General features: G+C 35.7%; 1 protein-coding gene across 8 annotated transcripts in view; it reads right to left on the bottom strand.

The window, feature by feature from the left end:
* Positions 1-2,393: 2,393 nt before the first annotated feature.
* LOC127861382 (erbin-like) overlaps positions 2,394-19,340 on the bottom strand; it is a 100,703-nt gene continuing 83,756 nt past the window's right edge. For 6 of the 8 annotated variants that reach the window (XM_052399803.1, XM_052399802.1, XM_052399800.1 and 3 more), the window contains 9 exons: positions 17,957-18,088; positions 16,201-16,327; positions 14,912-15,101; positions 14,065-14,611; positions 13,083-13,833; positions 12,419-12,582; positions 9,881-9,973; positions 6,607-6,681; positions 2,394-5,910 (listed from right to left, as the gene is read on the bottom strand). In XM_052399803.1, coding sequence (XP_052255763.1) covers positions 5,803-5,910; positions 6,607-6,681; positions 9,881-9,973; positions 12,419-12,582; positions 13,083-13,833; positions 14,065-14,611; positions 14,912-15,101; positions 16,201-16,327; positions 17,957-18,088 — 2,187 coding nt within the window. In that variant the 3' untranslated portion in view covers positions 2,394-5,802. Of the gene's footprint in view, positions 5,911-6,606; positions 6,682-9,880; positions 9,974-11,651; positions 11,882-12,418; positions 12,583-13,082; positions 13,834-14,064; positions 14,612-14,911; positions 15,102-16,200; positions 16,328-17,956; positions 18,089-19,340 lie in introns of those variants that run through there. The other 2 variants (XR_008040190.1, XM_052399806.1) reach the window with 2 other exon arrangements.

The following is a 19,340-nucleotide window of genomic DNA, read 5'->3' as shown; positions in this document are numbered from 1 at the left end:
CATTGCACTGACTATAGATAACAGACATGCATTCAGCCATTGAACTGTTCATAGATTACAGACATGCATTCAGCCATTGCACTGTCAATATATAACAGACATACATTCTGTCCATTGATAACAGACATTGCACTGTTCATAGATAACAGACATACATTCAGCCATTGCACTGTCAATATATAACAGACATACATTCAGCCACTGCACTGTCCATAAACAACAGACACAGTTGGCAAATGTACTATCCCTAGATAACATGCAAACATTCAATAATTATACTTTCCATATATATAAGACATAAATGCAGCAATTGTACTGTCAATATATAACATGCATACAATCAGCCATTGCATTGTCCATAGATGACATGCACAAATTCAGCCATTGCCCTGTCCATAAATAACATGCATACATTCAGCAATTGCACTGTTCGTAGATAACAGACATACATTCAGCCATGGCACTGCCCATAGATAACATGCATACATTCAGCCATTGCACTGTCCATTGATAACATACATACATTCAGCCCTTGTCCTGTCCGTACAAAACATGCCTACATTCAGCAATTGCACTGTCCATAACTAACAGACACATTTGGCAAATGTACTGTCCATAGATAAAATGCATACATTCTGCAATTGTACTGTCCATAGATATAAAACGCATTTAACAATTTCAGTGTCCTTAGAAAACAGACACACAATTAACAATTTCACTGCCCATTGATAACATGCATACATTCAGCAATTGCACTGTTCATAGATAACAGACATACATTCAGCCATGGCACTGTCCATAGAAAACATGCATACATTCAGTCATTGCACTGTTCATAGATAACAGACATACATTCAGCCATTGCACTGGCCATCTATAAAACAGCAATACATTCAGCCATTGCACTGTCCATTGAAAACATACATTTGGAAAATGTACTGTCCATAGATAACATGCAAACATTCAGCCATGGTACTGTCCATAGATATCGGATACATTCAACAATTTCAATGTCTATTGATAACATGCATACATTCACCCATTGCACTGCCCATAAATAACAGACAAACATTCACCCATTGCACTGTTCATAGATAACAGACATACATTCAGCCATTACAATGTCCATTGATAACAGACATACATTCAGCCATTGCACTGTTAATAGAAAACAGACATACTTCAGCTATTGCAATGTCAATTTATAACAGACATACATTAAGTCATTACACTGTCCATTGATAACAGACATACATTCAGCCATTACACTGTCCATTGATAACAGACATGCATTCAGCCATTGAACTGTTCATAGATAACAGACATACATTCAACCATTGCACTGACTATAGATAACAGACATGCATTCAGCCATTGAACTGTTCATAGATTACAGACATGCATTCAGCCATTGAACTGTCAATTGATAACAATGCATTCAGCCAGTGCACTGTTCATAGATAACAGACATGCATTCAGCCATTGCACTGTCCTTAGATAACAGACATGCATTCAGCCATTGCACTGTTCATAGATAACAGACATGCATTCAGCCATTGCACTGTTCATAGATAACATACATGCGTTCAGCCATTGCACTGTTAATAGATAACAGACATGCATTCAGCCATTGCACTGGCCATAGATAACAGACATGCATTCAGCCATTGCATTGTTCATAGATAACATACATGCATTCAGCCATTGCACTGTCCATTGATAACAGACATACATTCAGCCATTGCACTGTCCATAGATAGCAGACATGCATTTAGCTATTGAACTGTTCATAGATAACAGACATGCAATTAGGCATTGCACTGCTCATAGATAACAGACATGCATTAAGCCATTGCACTGTCCATTGATAACAGACATACATTCAGCCATTGCACTGTTCATAGATAGCAGACATGCATTTAGCTATTGAACTGTTCATAGATAACAGACATGCAATTAGCCGTTGAACTGTTCATAGATAACAGACATGCATTCAGCCTTTGCACTGTTCATTGATAACATACATGCAATTAGCCGTTGAACTGTTCATAGATAACAGACATGCAATTAGCCGTTGAACTGTTCATTGATAACATACATGCATTCAGCCATTGCACTCTCCAAAGAAAGCAGACATTCTTTAACTAAATGCACTGTATTTGAATAACAATACCATATTGAATCAATGCGCTGTCTATAAGTGTTTTGGTATTTCATCTGGAATTAAAACATTAAACACAGCTTAGACCAGTCATTGCATCCCAAATGGGCTAATAAATTGTAATATTTCACGAGCCTGAATAATATACTGTCTGGTCTGAAAGCTCCACAGTAGACATGCTGCATATGCACATATTGTACTGTTCAGAAAAAAAGCAATTAAAAAAAAGGCACACAGTTTCAACATTTTATTCATTTTTACCATTCCATTGCAATAACTTATATAAAACTAACAATATGATTTTTCTTACACTGTTTTGCAATGATAAACATTAAAATACTGAAAAATTCCAACAATCAGGTAATTATAATCACTGTAGCACGATAAATATTTTCACTATTTTGTTAAAACTTTAAAATATGTTAAAACTATTCATCAACCAAATTCATGTCATACAGAGACAACATATTTACAAGTATTGTTTTTTCATCGTGGTTAACCTGATAGTACATTTATAGGTACTATTAATATATATACAAAATATATGTACAAGTCAAAACAAAAACAAGTGCTGAGTGTGAGACTGTTGTACCTGTTTTATATTTCCATATTAGATACAGCAGTCTCACCTTCAACCGTTGAAATGCAGCTGCCATTGACAATAAAGAAGACACATAAGTAATCTTAAATTTTTTCTGACTAAACAAGATGCGTTTGTGAAACACATTGTCCCCCTATATGATGTTTGACATTGTAGGATGACCTTGACCTTGTGAAGGATGACCTTGACCTTTCACCACTCAAAATGTGCAGCTCCATGAGATACACATGCATGCCAAATATCAAGTTGCTATCTTCAATATTGCAAAAGTATTCATAAAATAAGCGATTTGGGCCACATATATTTTTGACCTCTGACCTTGAAGGATGACCTTGACCTTGACCTTTCACCACTCAAAATGAGCAGCTCCATGAGATGCACATGCATGCCAAATATCAAGTTGCTATCTTCAATATTGCAAAAGTATTAATAAAATGAGCGATTTTAGCCCCATATAATTGACCTCTGACCTTGAATGATGACCTTGACCTTTCACCACTCAAAATGTGCAGCTCCATGAGATACACATGCATGCCAAATATCAAGTTGCTATCTTCAATATTGCAAAAGTATTCATAAAATGAGCGATTTTGGCCACATATATTTGACCTCTGACCTTGAAGGATGACCTTGACCTTTCAACACTCATGAGATACACATGCATGCCAAATATGAAGTTGCTATCTTCAATATAGCAAAAGTTATTGCAAAATGTTAAAGTTGGCGCAAACAGACAGACCAACAGACAGGGCAAAAACAATATGTCCCCCATAGTGGGGGACATAAAAAGTTCAGCACATTCAAAACACAAACCGTATTTATAATGGAACAGTTTTGACGCATACAATTTAAGAACAGACAATGATAACTTGAGTTTCAAAACATAACTTACAAGAATGATTTAACCAGTCTTTTTTATTGATACGAGTCGTGTTCTGAGAAAACTGGGCATAATTCATGTGCGTAAAGTGTCGTCTCAGATTAGCCTATGCAGTCCGCACAGGCTAATCAGGGACAACTCTTTCTGCTTTTATGACATTTTTTGTTTAAATGAAGTCTCTTTCTAGCAAATATCCAATGTAGTCGGAAAGTGTCATCCCTGATTAGCCTGTGTGGACTGTGCAGGCTAATCTGGGACAACACTTTACACACATGCATTATGCCCAGTTTTCTCAAAACGCCGCTCATATGTTTGCTGGAATATTTATGGTTGGATATGGTTATTTCATGATTTTGATATGCTTTAATAATAAAACACACACAATCAATAGGGTCCAAGGACCCACTCTTGAGTTCATGCTATAAGGACATATAAAGTATAATATAGTATTACTTTGTTAACATGCCTTTATAGTTTTTAATATAACCATACGGCAAAAACTGCACTGCTCTCTCATGGTTGTATTTTTATAACCATGCTTGAATTATAATTAATACTATTGTTCTGACCAAGTGTCAAGCTGATTTGCAAAAAATGTGACTTCTTAAGCCAAAGTAAATACAAATGTACTAGTATAAGATATCATTGCAACAAATTATTGACCAAGTTTCCTGTTGTTGAAGCAAAATGTGTGACTTCTAGAGTGTTTATAAGTTTTTTTCACTTACTCTAGTTTTAACAACCAAACATGAAACCATTGCGAATATTGAGGAGATATTAAGAAAACAAATGCTCTGACCAAATTAGATACCATTGGGCATAAACATGGCCTCTAAAGTGTTTAACCCTTTCCCTCTCAGAAGCAAAGTGAGTCTGTTTAGGTTTTATGCTGTTTGCTGCTCATCAGTATCTAAGGGTTGGAAATGAAGCCTTTACAACTTGAATTTAGTAAGATAGGTCTTGAATTAAATGATATTTTCATACGAACTACAAATGTGTAAAATTCGTATCTAAGCAGTAAAGGGTTAAACAAATTGTTAACAGACAACAGATGATCAGACGTGCTCAGATGATCTTAGAATCTTACCATATACAAACTCTTAACTTTTGTTGTTTTATTAAAACAGTTGTTTCAAAGAAAGAAGAATTCATGTAATAAATGAAAACAAGGAAAAAAAACGTAGGAACAATTCTGTCCGAATATTGATGCGGGACAAATTCCAAATGCATAGACTTTAAAATAAACATAAATGCAAAATTTTTAAATTACTAAAGTAGTGTTCAACTAGCACCATACTGCTATTTCCAACATGAAAACGATGATACAATAAATAACATTATATATTTACACATTCATGTTTCAATAGTTTTATTTTCACAGGCATTACACTAACTATAAATATAAAAATCCATTTTGCTTTAACATACTTATGTTGGTATAAAAAACATACACAAGAGACATAATCTATTGTAAAGACACAATGAGATCAAAATAAACATGTGCATAGTACACTATTAGCATTTCAACAAACAAAATGCACTGGAACATGGGACAACTAGAGGTTTACATTTCTGATTCTGATTTGTATTCAGTTCAGCTAAGATCATGTATGAAAATCAATTTTAAAGTAAACTTGTGAAATGTACTCAATTCATTTACTCCTGGAAGAAACAGAAGGGCTTCTTTGCTCAAATAAGTGTGTAGAACAAATAATTCATACAGCCATACATTATCCAACATAAGAATATAAGTTTTGAGCATACGGCTGGTGCGGGTGCATTGGTGACATCTGTACTTGAAATGAATGGTACCAAGTATGTACATATATACAGAGGACGACATTCGCAGCAGACTTTACCAGACATAGGCATAGGACATCATCTCTCATGGACCACTAAATTTGTTAAAAACTTCAAAATACTCATAAACAGAAGTTCATACTATTTAAGTGAATAACTTTATACAAATGAAATTCATCAAATAATAAGCATTCATTATATATTTCAGTTTCATGTCTGTAATATTTTTGTTCATAGTGATTCACTCAAATAGCAAAAATGTTGAGCCAATGAATATCGTTGCTTTTAATGGCATCTAGTGGTCTAAGGGAGGCAATCATGCCATGACTATATCCAGGTAACAGCCTGCTGCTCCTCCTGTCAGCTGGTTGTCTCCCTTTCCACAAACAGGGACGCTGCACTCTCTATGGTCTTTAAGATGTTTACTGCAGACTTGTGCTCGATAGTTTGGAAATCAATACCATTCACCTGCAAATGTGGAGGATAAAATGTCTGCAATATATGTATATTTATTGAGCAGTAGTAGTTTAAATACCAAACTGACAATTCATATTGAACTTACTGATTGGCATATAAGAGTCATAAAAAGTGAAAATATGCCATGAGCTGAACACTGTACTTCATCCTGCACAATTCTTTTCTGGTTATTTTCAAATAATATTTGATGGCTTCACAATTGTTACCAGTTTCAAAGTTGCATAGAAATATTTCATAACAAGACATTATTTATATCTATATTATTTTTATCTATATATATTTAAGTTACTAATACTAGATGTTGTCAGACCAAATTTCTTATTAATAATTTCCAAGCCATATAACTACATTCTGTAGCATGCCATACATTTTATTTTATATACTTTTTTTAATGTGTCAGATAACTTCTGTATCGTTTATTTTCGTCAGCTATATAGTATTTGACTGACAAATTACTTAAGGAATTTTTAAAGTTAGCTCAGTTACTTCCAAGTTTTACAAGCTATATATTTTACAAACATATTTTTCGCTGTTTCTTTTCCCTAAATTAATGCTGTTCATATTAGATTGTAAACGATGCTGAACAAAAAAAAGATGTGCCACTGGTAAAATATAATATTTCCTCTAATCACTTCTGAATACAAATCAACTATACATAGAAACCCTTGACATCCCCTACATGTTTACCTCAAGTAGTTTGTCCCCTCTCTGTAGGGTAGTAGCTGCTGGGCCCCTTGGCTGCACCTTGGTCACAAATATACCCTGCAATGAAAACAGGCATACATACATAACAATGCACATGGGGGTATTTCTGTTAAAATGTAATGATACAAATTTTTAACATGTAAACTAAGCTAACAAATCGGTTTAATACGAACACAAACCCATAAAAAAAGTATGCACTGTGCTCTATTTCAACAAAAAGGATGAGTTAAAGGTAATCTTATCAAGTATCATGAAAGTTATTTCAATATCTGACTAAGCTACTGCCATCAACTTTAATGTTAAGAGAAAAACACAAACAACTTTTTTTAATTTTCTGTTAAACATGAATGAAACAAGAGCTGTCACCATAAGATGACTTATGCCCCCTATAAACGCTTGATAAAAGTTATGAGCTTTTATCGAAACCTAAACACAGATTTTGAAACCAAAACGCGGACCCTAAGTCCAAGGTCAAGGCCACAGGGGTCAAAATTTGTGTGCGTATGGAAAGGCCTTGTCCATATACACATGCATACCAAATATGAAGGTCATATCTTAAGGGACATAGAAGTTATGAGAATTTTTCGAAACCTGAACGCATATTTCGAAACCTAAACGCGGACCCTAAGTTCAAGGTCAAGGTCACAGGGGTCAAATTTTTTGTGCGTATGGAAAGGCCTTGTCCATTTACACATGCATACGAAATATGAAGGTTATATCTCAAGGGACATAGAAGTTATGAAAAATTTTCGAAACCTAAACACAGATTTTGAAAACTAAACGCCGACCCTAAGTTCAAGGCCAAGGTCACAGGGGTCAAAATTTGTGTGCGTGTGGAAAGGCCTTGTCCATATACACATGCATACCAAAAATGAAGGTTATTGCTCAAGGGACATAGAAGTTATGAGCTTTTTTCGAAACCTAAACACAGATTTCGAAACCTAAACGCAGACCCTGAGTTCAAGGTCAAGGTCACAGGGGTCAAAATTTGTGTGTGTATAGAAAGGCCTTGTCCATATACACATGCATACCAAATTTGAAGATTATAGCTCAAGGGACATAGAAGTTATGAGCTTTTTCAAAACCTAAACGCATATTTCAAAACCTAAACGCGGACCCTAAGTTCAAGGTCAAGGTCACATAAGGCTTGTCCATATACACATGCATGCCAAAAATGAAATTTCTATCTGAAGCGATATAGAAGTTTCTCAAAACCTAAACGCAAAGTGTGACCGACAGAGAGACGGACAGTCCGATCACTATATGCCCTCCTTCGGGAGCATAAAAAGTCTCATAAAAATGGACATGACAGCATTATTTTAGGGTTGACAAAAAAATATAGAATTATTTGTTTATGAGGATTGAGCCCCACAACATCAATTTAAAATTAATTTCTTAATGCAAAACAGACAAGAATCTACACAATAAATAATAAAAACTAGAGCTTTGTCACAGACGTGACGAATACCCCTACATGCCGTATTGACACAGAATATTTTGCATGTTGTCTTCACAAAAAACAGCGGACACCATGCTCAATTTTTAAAATGCACTAAGTGACCCTGTGACCTAGTTTTTGACCTGTCATGGCCCATGTTCAAACATGACCTAAACATCATCTAGATACAACTTCTGACCAAGTTTGGTGAAGATCGGATGAAAACTACTTGAATTAGAGAGCGGACAACATGCTCAATGTTTAAAACGCACTAAGTGACCCTGTGACCTAGTTTTTAACCAGACATGACCCATATTCGAACTTGACCTAAACATCATCTAGATACAAGATCTGACCAAGTTTGGTGAAGATCGGATGAAAACTTGAATTAGAGAGAGGACACTTAATACAGAACGACCGACAGACAAGCTCACTCCCATATACCCCCCTAAACTTTGTTTGTGGGGGTATAATAACTTATAAAGAAATTTAACAGGAGCTTGTCACTGTAGTGACAAATACTATCCCAACACTGCATGCCATAAAATAGGTTTGTAATATTGTAATTATCAATTTATAGAATTCCAAACGGGAGATTAAGAACATTTCAAAGTAAACCAAAACTTCATATCATGAGGAACAATGCATACAAATTTGAATGTAAATTGAAAAGTTACGGAGAACTTCGATCAGAAAAGTTGATTACGGACATACAAACAGACTATTGGTGAACACAGATGTTGGTGAACACAGATGTTCCAGGTGAATCCAGTATAAACCGTATACCGTACTCCTTTTGGTTGCAGTAGGCATAACATAGCCAAATGATATGCATGTAATGAACAACTGAAGACAAAGTGCTTGGAATTAGTTTGTAAGCAAAAACAACATAATTTAAAATAGGAACTGTTTTAGATCATGCCAACAATACTTACATAAATAAAAGTAGTTATTGCACCAAAAAATACAACATGTTTGTAACAGACCACACATGTTTGCATCTATTGGTGTATGATAATAAAAAATAAAAAATAAACCAATGATAAGCTCATATGCCAGTGATACACATGCAGACTCTGGTTATGCAGAAATATAACACACCATGCAACAAGCTGAGGCGTACAACAGAGAAACAAGAATGTGACAGTGTAACATTTGAAATTGTGTTTTCAAGTTCATAAAGTGTTAATAAGCAGAAACTTTTAAAATGAGAAAACACCTTCTCCCAAATGTTAGTTGTGTACAGTCAAATGTCAAGACCATGGTCAGTTCAATGAAGGTTAACACGTTCAAATATAATGGAACTTTAGTTCTGACATACCTCAATACTTCTAGTAAGTAAATGTAATGTCTGAGAATAAAAGCTAAGTATGCTTACAATGAATGTAAGAATATTCAAATGATATTCAATATTATACAAATATGATATAAAGGGAAGTAAACTTAACCCTTTTAGTGCTGGAACCGAATTTTGAAGGCTTTTGCGAACAGTTTGGATCCAGATGAGACGCCACAGAACGTGGAGTCTCATCAGGATCCAAACTGTTTGCTATTCTGATAGTATTCTTTGAAAAAAAATGAAGAAAATGCTATTTTTATAAATTCAGCAGACGACATTTTAGCAGACGACAAATTTCCCAGCATGCAAAGGGTTAAAAGCACATTTTATATTACACGTAATGCATTATGTTTTTTATGCTTATCAAATATTTGAAACGAATTGGCCTGTGGGAAGAGACTTGACAGAACAGCCAATGCTAGTTAGTACATGTATATAGGGGCCCATATTTAGAAAGTGATGGAACACATGCTTATTACCAAGTCGTTGGAACGGAATGGATTGCCATAGGCTCCTATGCCCCCAGCTATGCTGAATCCTAAACCCGGATTCTTAGTTATTTTCACACGAAACTGAAAACAAATTTTAATGCAGCACATAAACACCCGGCTATCTAGTATCACAAACTAAACTATTGTGCAAAACAACTGACTACATTTGAGCTATTTCACACACATTCTGCAGAAAACACATTGTGTCAAACAATATCTTCAAGTGACATTGTTTTATTTTCATTTTGGCACATAAATATTTATTGCAAGTGAAAATTTTAAACAATACTAAGTCTTCAAATTCTATATAGTTTACACCTAGAACTTATTTCTGGAAACAAAACCAAAACCCCAAAGTGCAAGTTCTAATGTGATTCACTCCAAAGTAACAACAAGAGCACCGCATAACGGGTGCCAACGCTCGGCTGCAGATGCAGTTTTGAATAAATGAAAGCTTGTCAGAATTATTTTTCAAGAGGTCACAGTGACCTTGAACTTTGACCTAGAGACCCCAAAACGTGTGTGGTGTGTAGAACTCATCAAGGTGCAGCTACATATGAAGTTTCAAAGATGTAGGTGGAAGCACTTTGATTTTAGAGCAAAATCAAGGTTTTGGCGCAACGCGGACAACCTGGCTATGACAATACCTTGGGTTTTCTCCGACAACAGCCGAGCTAATAATGCATGTTTTCATTATGTTTCATTCCCACACACAGGCTAAGGCATGTTTTCTGAATAAATATAGGTAGCAATAATAAAACAAGAATATCAGTTTCCTTGCATATTTCTCTCCATCACACTTTTGCATGCATTGTCTTGAATATTGAAATCTAAATTGGGCTCCAGTTCCAACAACTGATCATGGCTTTGAAAAAGGCAGAATGCAGGATGTTCAGAAATTTGTATTGGGTATTTGAAGGTTTAAGATCTAAATGGTTAAATGCTTAACTAAAGTTTTAAAAATATGAAATATACGAGCCATGCCTTGAGAAAACTACGCTGAATGCCTGTGTGCAACGTTTACCCAGATTAGCATGTGCAGTCCACACAGGCCAATGAGGGATTTCTTCTCTTATGGAATTTTTTGTTTCAATAGTTTCTTCTTAGAGAAAATCCAGTTAAGGCTGATAGAACTGGCCCTGATTAGCCGTCTATGCAGACTGAAAAGGCTAATCTGGGACGATACTTTAAGCCTTTGCATGCTGGGAAATTTGTCATCTGCTAAAATGTTGTCTGCTGAATTTCTAAAATTAGCATTTTCTTGGATTTTTTTCAAAGAATACTATAAAAATAGCAAACAGTTTGGATCCTGATGAGACACCACATTCTGTGGTGTCTCATCTGGATCCAAACTGTTTGCAAAGGCCTTCAAAATTCGGTTCCAGCACTGAAAGAGTTAAGCACAGGCATTAAGCCCTGTTTTTCCAGAGACGCAGTTCATATGTATCCTACATTTTTATGAAGAATAAATAAGTAGACCATATCCATATTGAAAGTAATTGGTTTAGTAAAATGTAAGTTATAATTAACGAAAACTATCTATTATACATAATGGTATAAAGTTGTTAACCATAACTATATAAATAAATGTATATGTTTAACTTGATTTTAATTCACAAAACACCAAATCTTCTTTAAATTAAAAGCAAATTTTTGTTCATAACAATTGAAGAATTATAGGTTAACACAAAAATATACACATCAAATCTTGGAATGTCCCTTGTAAGAAAAATTTGTTAAGATAATGAGTTAGGAAAGTACATTTACCCTTAAAAAGTCCAAAAACTATGTTGGAATGCCATTTGTCCAAAATATTGAGTTAGAATTTGCACAACAAAGCTTGTAACTTTCCCAAAACATATTCACTTAGCTGACAAGTGCATCAGTTACCATAGAACAAGTAGAGAATGAGTTAACCCGAGCCAGTACACGTGCTGCATCTTACCGTTCAGAAAATGGAGATGTGGCTACATCATCCATTCGTGAGATCTATGATATCATCATAGAGAAATGTTCTCAATGCTCCATTTGAACATAGATTAAAATTCTGTGTCTTGCAGTTAATATTTACATTTCACTAAATATCATTTGTTAAGATTTGTTACTATTTGAGTATGCATCATGTAAATAGTTTTCATAATGTGATCTTGTAGCACAAATTGAAGGAAACTTTGTCTTGTATGGAGTGTTTTTATGTTTGTTATAAAGATAAAAACCAAATTGAATGATTTCCAAAGCTATTTATTGTGTTAAGGATTTATTGCAATTAGCATTATATATTATTAAATTTACCAGGGAATCTACCATTATCAATAAATGGTTCATCATTTACCTTGTATGAAAATTGGCAATCATATCTATGTTATTACATCTATAATCACTGCACATACTTAAAAAACACAAACAACAAACTTTCTAAAAATATAATAAACAAAGGCACATTACAATGTGATCATACAAATGTGCAGATTTGTTTACAATTGGAGTTAAGACAAGCATCTACAAAATCACCAGTCCATGACATACCCGTTCTGGCCTTGACCCTTGACCTTGGAGCTCTCTAGGCTGGGAGTCTAAGAGGTTGACTGGAGTGGTCCCCCTTGAATACTGGTCCCCAGTGTCCTGGTGAGAAGAGGAAGTGCAGGTGCTGTCCGAATTGAACTGGTCCGGAGAGGCGGAACCCTTTGAACCTAGAGAACATTGATAATGGACTTGAGCTTTGCCACAAAGATGTGCAACACCCCTGCACCACTTTTTCAGCTATGTTCAAAGAAAAATTACTTTGAAATCTGTGGATCACGAGAGATCTACACTTCATGGTGACGTTAGATATTTACTTTCAATTTTATAATTTCAAAAAGTTCCTCCTTCAAAGCTAACATTATGACGAAAAAGTAACTTATAGACCCACAATGACTGTAAGATATACCCTTCCTGTGAGGCTATAACTCAAATACACAGCCTCCAACCATGGTTAGTATGAAATTGTTGCTACATCTTACAACAATTTACATAACTGACATCAACACAAACCTAATACAGGTATGTTTCCTAGTCTGTTTCCAAAACTGTTCTTTGTTTGTGTGAAAAAGGGTTTCAAGTTTTACAATAAAGACTATCCACATAACTATATAAATGAAAATACAAGTAAGCCTAATGGAAAGGACACAATTCAAAACTATGCACTTACCAGAGAACCTTTGAGTCTCCAGCATTCTTTCAATAATGTTATGCCCATAACCGCTATCTGTCGAACTGGACACTTGGGATGCAGGTTCAGACCCTTTATACAAAACAATGTCATCATAATGCGGTATGTCTACACTGGGCTGTTCGTGATATGAAGTTTCATATTTACTGAACATTCTTCGTTGGTCACTGCTATAGTCCAAGGGCGAGTTTCTACTTGAGTTTCGCCTTTCATTAATTCCTGAGAGAGGGGAGTTCCTCATGTCCACGGGGGATTCACCAATAGTTCTGTCATGGTAACTTGAGTTACCAGAGTCCTTGGAAGAGGCAGGGGTCACCTCACCTAGGTGATGACCCTGAAATGACCTAGATAACACATTGCCACTCTGCATGGTAGGTGTCCGCGGAGAATCTTGCATATAATTAGGATCACTACTAATATTAACACTATTTCGGTAATTCAGAGCTTCAAGGTCAATGCCATTCTGGTATGACCTTGACCTCTGGGTTGAAAGGTCAGATCGACTGTCCCTGAGTTCTTGGATATCAGGCATTCGCTGATGATAATCCTTCATAGGGGAAGCGCGAGGACGGGCATCATACGGTGATGCCCCATATGGTGATGTCCTATTAGGGGTCGAGGGGAGCTTTCTAGCACCTTGGGACGCCAAGTATGGTGGGGCAGGTTTGTAGGGAGGAACTGGACGGTCATCTCTGGTGTTTCCAGGCTGGGACTGTGGGGGTGATGTGGGCTGTAATTTATACAACACATGTAAAATGTTTTTATGCTTGTAGCAGTAACTGTTGGTAGAGTTCTATTCTTGCACAGAAATCATATTAAACAAAGTAATCACATTTATTTAACAGGGACAATAACGCATATGGAAAAAACAAATTAAATAGATTCCAAAATAATTATTGTATCATGCATTTAATATGAATACGACAAAAACAGTCTACATTATTTTATATAGTGTAAATACCATGTATCTGTTTTCAGGGTCCACAAGTGACATGTTGCTCATCGGACTGGACACTGGGTCGGGATCTGTCTTCCCATAGTCCCGCCTGGCAGACATGGGGGTCACAGGGGTCGACTGGTCAATCACATTCCTCCGCTGTAAAGGGCTTGGAGAGGACGGTTGCATAGGATTCTGTTCATACAGTTCATCATTTCGCACAGCAATGCTCTGATTGCTTTGAGATCTACCATCATTAAATGATGGATGCATCTGGGAGCGATGCGGGGAGGGGTGATCAAGAGTATTTTGTTCCCTGTATGCTGCCACCATTGCCCTCTGAGAGTAACCCTCAAGGTCACTGGAGTAGCCGTCTCTACGACGACCCCTAGTCCGGTTCACTGGAATTATTTCACTGTAATTGTCACTGTGCTGCTGGTACAACTGTTGCTGATGATGACGAAACTTCATCAGCTCCTGGTCGCTGCGGTAACCGGTATCAGAGTCGTATTCACGCATCCTCCGGTGTCGGTGTGACCTTGGGTGACTACCATGCCTGTGGTCCCCAGACCTGAGTTTTGTATATATGTGTAAATTAAGAAGAACTTAACTTTGCTTTTGCAACCAACCCTTAATTTATTTGAACAATTGAATAATGTAAAATATATACATATAATTTGGCCTCATTAGTTTTCCTAAAATCAACATTGTAGTTTCATTACAGACTAATTAAAACTATTTTAAAATAACACTACCTCAAATACTTGCCCCATTGAAAGATTCCACTTTACTGATACAACAACACTTAATTGCATTTACTTTCTGTTGTAAATCATATTTTTCCATGGCACATATAATATTCAGTTACTACCTCGATGAAAGATTCTCAGACAATTCTTCAGGGGAGCAGTATGTGAACTTCTGTCTGGTTGATGGTTGTGAAGCACGTCTCTCCTCTGTTACCATGGGAACGTCAGGCGTAGAACCAGGGGAGGTGACTCTCCGTTCCTGGAAACCTCCGTCATCTTCAGTGCTCTCCGACTTTGACCGCTTTTCTTTTCCTAAAATGTGTTATATACTGTGGAATAAACTGAAACACTTCCAAATAAACTCTATACTCTATATAAAACCTATACTATAATATAAACACTAAAATCTAAAATGAATATGTTCTCATTTGGATTTTATCCCATCATCAGACGTGCATTGTCGAAATAAACCACTGTGGAATAAATTTTCCTCTATTTCGGCAGTGCTGAAATATAGCTGTCATGCGCGGCGGAGAATGGTCATTTTACTCGGAATCAACTATTAAGTAATCATTTTTAGTAAAATCGAATCAGATTCAACAAAACAAACAATTTGATACCAAGATGTAATATATTTTTAACACATAATGCAACTCAAAAAGCAAAAAAACATTATTTACAAATATTTTGTGCGCGTACTTGTGACATCATTATAAACACGTAATACAACACAATGCATGTTCTTTCACGCTAAATCTGCAGTTGTTTAGTGTGTTTTTTTTTTTCATTATTTCTTAAAAATCAGGGTCGTAGAGGTATGAAAAACAGAAAAACAGGTTAGTTACTGATCTTTTTGTAATGTATTAGGCTCGGCACGATTAAAATAATGAAACAATGTTTGCTTAAAATAACTTTTCCAAGTAGTTCGATTTTCCCTTTTCTATTTTTAAAGAAATAATTTACGACTAAGAAAATTGATGGGATAAATCGAATACTAGGTCGGTGCAGAATAAAGCAAAGTTTATTTTGCTCGGCACGAAAATCTGAACCACTCGCCAAGGTTCGTGGTTCAGATTTTCTAAGCCTGGCAAAATAAACTTTGCTTTATTTGGCACTAACCTAGTATTCTCTATATACTTGTATCAGATTATAATAAACGTAAGTATGAGTACATAAATTCCTATATATGATGATTAAGTTTACTTTCTGTTCTTTCATTTGCAAAGATAGGGCCACAGTTTTACATACACTCTGAATATAGATCTAATTTATGCTTATAAACATAGCAAAATTGACATTTGTTTGGTACTTTATAATGACACTTTGCATGACTAAGATCACATGTGGCTCCCAGACACAATCAGTTAGATTTGTATTAAAATTGCTACTTTCATCTGAGTGAAATGTCTACCTTTACGTGAACTCCTGTCAGATGCTGCAGGTGAGTTTTCTCGGCTACCTGCCTTATGTGGTGACCTCATTTCCTCTTCGTTGTCATGACGATGCTGCATTCTAGCCTTGTCACGAGCATGCTTTTCCTGAAAGTTGGTAAGTTATGAAACAGTTGCCCTTCATGATTCCAGTACAAACTAGAAATTTTCACAAAAGTGAGCAAGAATACCCCTCTACAGCTGCTTGTCATAATGTGTAGAATGATGTTATAGGAAGTCTAGGATGACAAAGGGACATAACTCTTGTAATTCTTACAAATCCCCCATTTTCATATCATAATGAACAAGAAACCATCGGAGACGGGTGATGCTCCCCAAAGTGTTTTTTTGTCACAATATTGCACTATATATTCAGATAAAAGGAAACGTCTAGTTGTTGGGGGGACAAGAATTGCACTATATGTACAGTTAATGGAAAATTTCAAAGGGCCTAACTCTGTGAAAAATCATCCGACCAGAACCGGCTGATAATATGCACATCTCCTCTTGGTAGTGAAGCTTCCCATAAAGTTTAATTGAATTTCGGTCATTAATTGCTGAGAAATAGCCCGGACAAAAATTGTGCACGGACGGACGGACACATGCACGGACAGACAAAGCGGTGACTAAATGCTTCCCCCCAAAAAAATTTGGGGGAGCATAACAAAGCCTGCAAGTTTGTACTGACATACAGACAGATGGACAGACAGACATCCATGGTGATTCCTTTATACCCCTTTGAATTCTTTTTTATATTAATAATAATGATATAGAATAGAATGGCTAAGTTGAAAAGGGGGCATGAATCATTTTGCAAATTTGTACAAACACACACATATTTAGAATTTAAATACAAACATCTAAAAACAAAAACCAGAAATGCATTTGTGAGATCTTACATGACAAAATTAACTACCAGAGTGTTAAAACGCATAAAATTCCTTGAACAAAAAGCACTATTAAAAACTACTGTAATGAAACAAGCTGAAGAAAATGACAGCAACTATTCTAAAAAGACTAATATTTCTTATTGTGCAGATCACTGCATAAAACCATGCTGGAAGATATGTCAGACAGATCCATATACTGGAAGATATGTCAGAGAGATCCGTATACTGGAAGATATGTTAGAGAGATCCGTATACTGGAAGATATGTCAGTTAGATCCGTATACTGGCAGATATGTCAGAGAGATCTGTATACTGGAAGATATGTCAGAGAAAACCGTATGCTGGAAGATATGTTCGAGAGATCTGTATATTGCAAGATATGTCAGAGAGATCCGTATACTGGAAGATTTGTCAGAGAGATCTGTATACTGGAAGATATGTCAAAGAGATCCGTATACTGGAAGATATGTCAGAGAGATCTGTATACTACAAGATGTGTCAGAGAGATCCGTATACTGGAGGTTATGTCAGAGAGATATGTAAACTGGAAGATATGTCAGAGAGATCTGTATACTGGAAGATATGTCAGAGAGATCTGTATACTAGAAGATATGACAGAGAGATCTGTATACTGGAAGATATGTCAGAGAGATCGGTATACTGGAAGATATTTCAGATAGAAATGTATACTGGAAGATATGTCAGAGAGATCGTTATACTGGAAGATATGTCAGAGGAATCGTATGCACACATTTGTTTAAACCTAAACAATTAAAACCTGTGAAAACATAATATATTGACATTATTGGAAGAAACAAAAACCAAACATTTGCGAATGCTGCAGTACCTTATCAAACTTAAATAGACTGTAGGGATCATGCAACGACGGCGACAAAGGTTTCTGAGCAAGAATTTCACGAGTCCGAACGTCTGCACTGTCCATTTCCTTGCTAATTGTTAGCCTTTCCATGGAGGGAGACTGCCATATGGGAAACAAAACAGACATGTTAGTGACTGCCTATATGTGCTACTATGGTTTATTGTACAGGGACTAGATTTCAAATGCCTCTTACGTCTTGTTGCATAAAATACTGGTAAGAACAACCTTAGTCATGGTTTCATGAATACTTTCAAAATATTTGTCAAGGTACTTAATGGAAATATATGAATCTAAGTGTTTACATGTTGAAGCTCGATAAATGTTTCTTAACATAATTTTTTTTTTTTTTTAAAGGTATTTTTTATAAATGTATTTTTTTTAAATATTCTCACTGCAATAGTTTTATAACAGACAAAAAAGAAGTCCCCTGATAGTTAAATGTTGTCCGAGTAAGAGCATAATCTTAGTTTTTTAACCTAGCTTTGGTACTTTTTAGTTATTAGAGTATGCAGATTTTAGTTTTCAATGATTTCTGTACCATAGCAACTACAACTTTGGTCTGACCAAAAAATCTGAAATAACATGAATATTCCCAATAAGGCCCTCTTTTAACATACCGATCGACCACATTTTTGTCTGCAAAGAAAATGGACTAAACTACATACTACCCATATGGACCTCTATCCACATACTGAGTTTCATCAACATACCTCAAGTAATTTTTTGAGTTATAGCAGGATCCAGATTAGAACGGACACATTGGGGTTTAACCATATTCACAGGTAAAGGACTGATTGGCATCAAGACGAGTCTAATATTCCTATATTTAACTTAACCCTTTACCACTTACATACATATTTTGATGCATTTGTAGTCCCTTTGAAGGTTAAATTTGATTAAAATCTTTCTTACTAGATTCAAGTTTTAAAGGCTTCATCTCCAAACCTTAGAAACTGATGAACAGCAATCAGCATGAAACCTGAACAGACTGCGAGTTAATCGCAGGCTGTTCTGGTTTTATGCTGTTTGCACATAGCAATTTTCACTTGCTTCTAAGTGGGAAAGGGTTAACTTTATTATTATCTTATCATCTCTATCTTTTTTGTGGCATTTGACAACCAGTTGTATAAACATCCCATTCTTTGCAAAATGTAGTCCAAATTTTTATGACAAAGCGGGCCATGATTGTAATATTCAATCTTATATTCATTAAAAAATATGTACTATATAGTACACTGTGCAAAGAATGAAACTAATAGCTACATAAATATTAAAATAACTTTGATTATGCATAATTTTACAGGAATAACTTAGTCTTCAAGTAAAAAGCATGGCATGTAGAAGACAGCAT

The sequence above is a fragment of the Dreissena polymorpha genome, chromosome 16 (genome assembly GCF_020536995.1).
Source record: "Dreissena polymorpha isolate Duluth1 chromosome 16, UMN_Dpol_1.0, whole genome shotgun sequence".
In the NCBI taxonomy this organism is placed as follows: domain Eukaryota; kingdom Metazoa; phylum Mollusca; class Bivalvia; order Myida; family Dreissenidae; genus Dreissena; species Dreissena polymorpha.
This window is presented reverse-complemented; position numbering and strand designations above follow the sequence as displayed.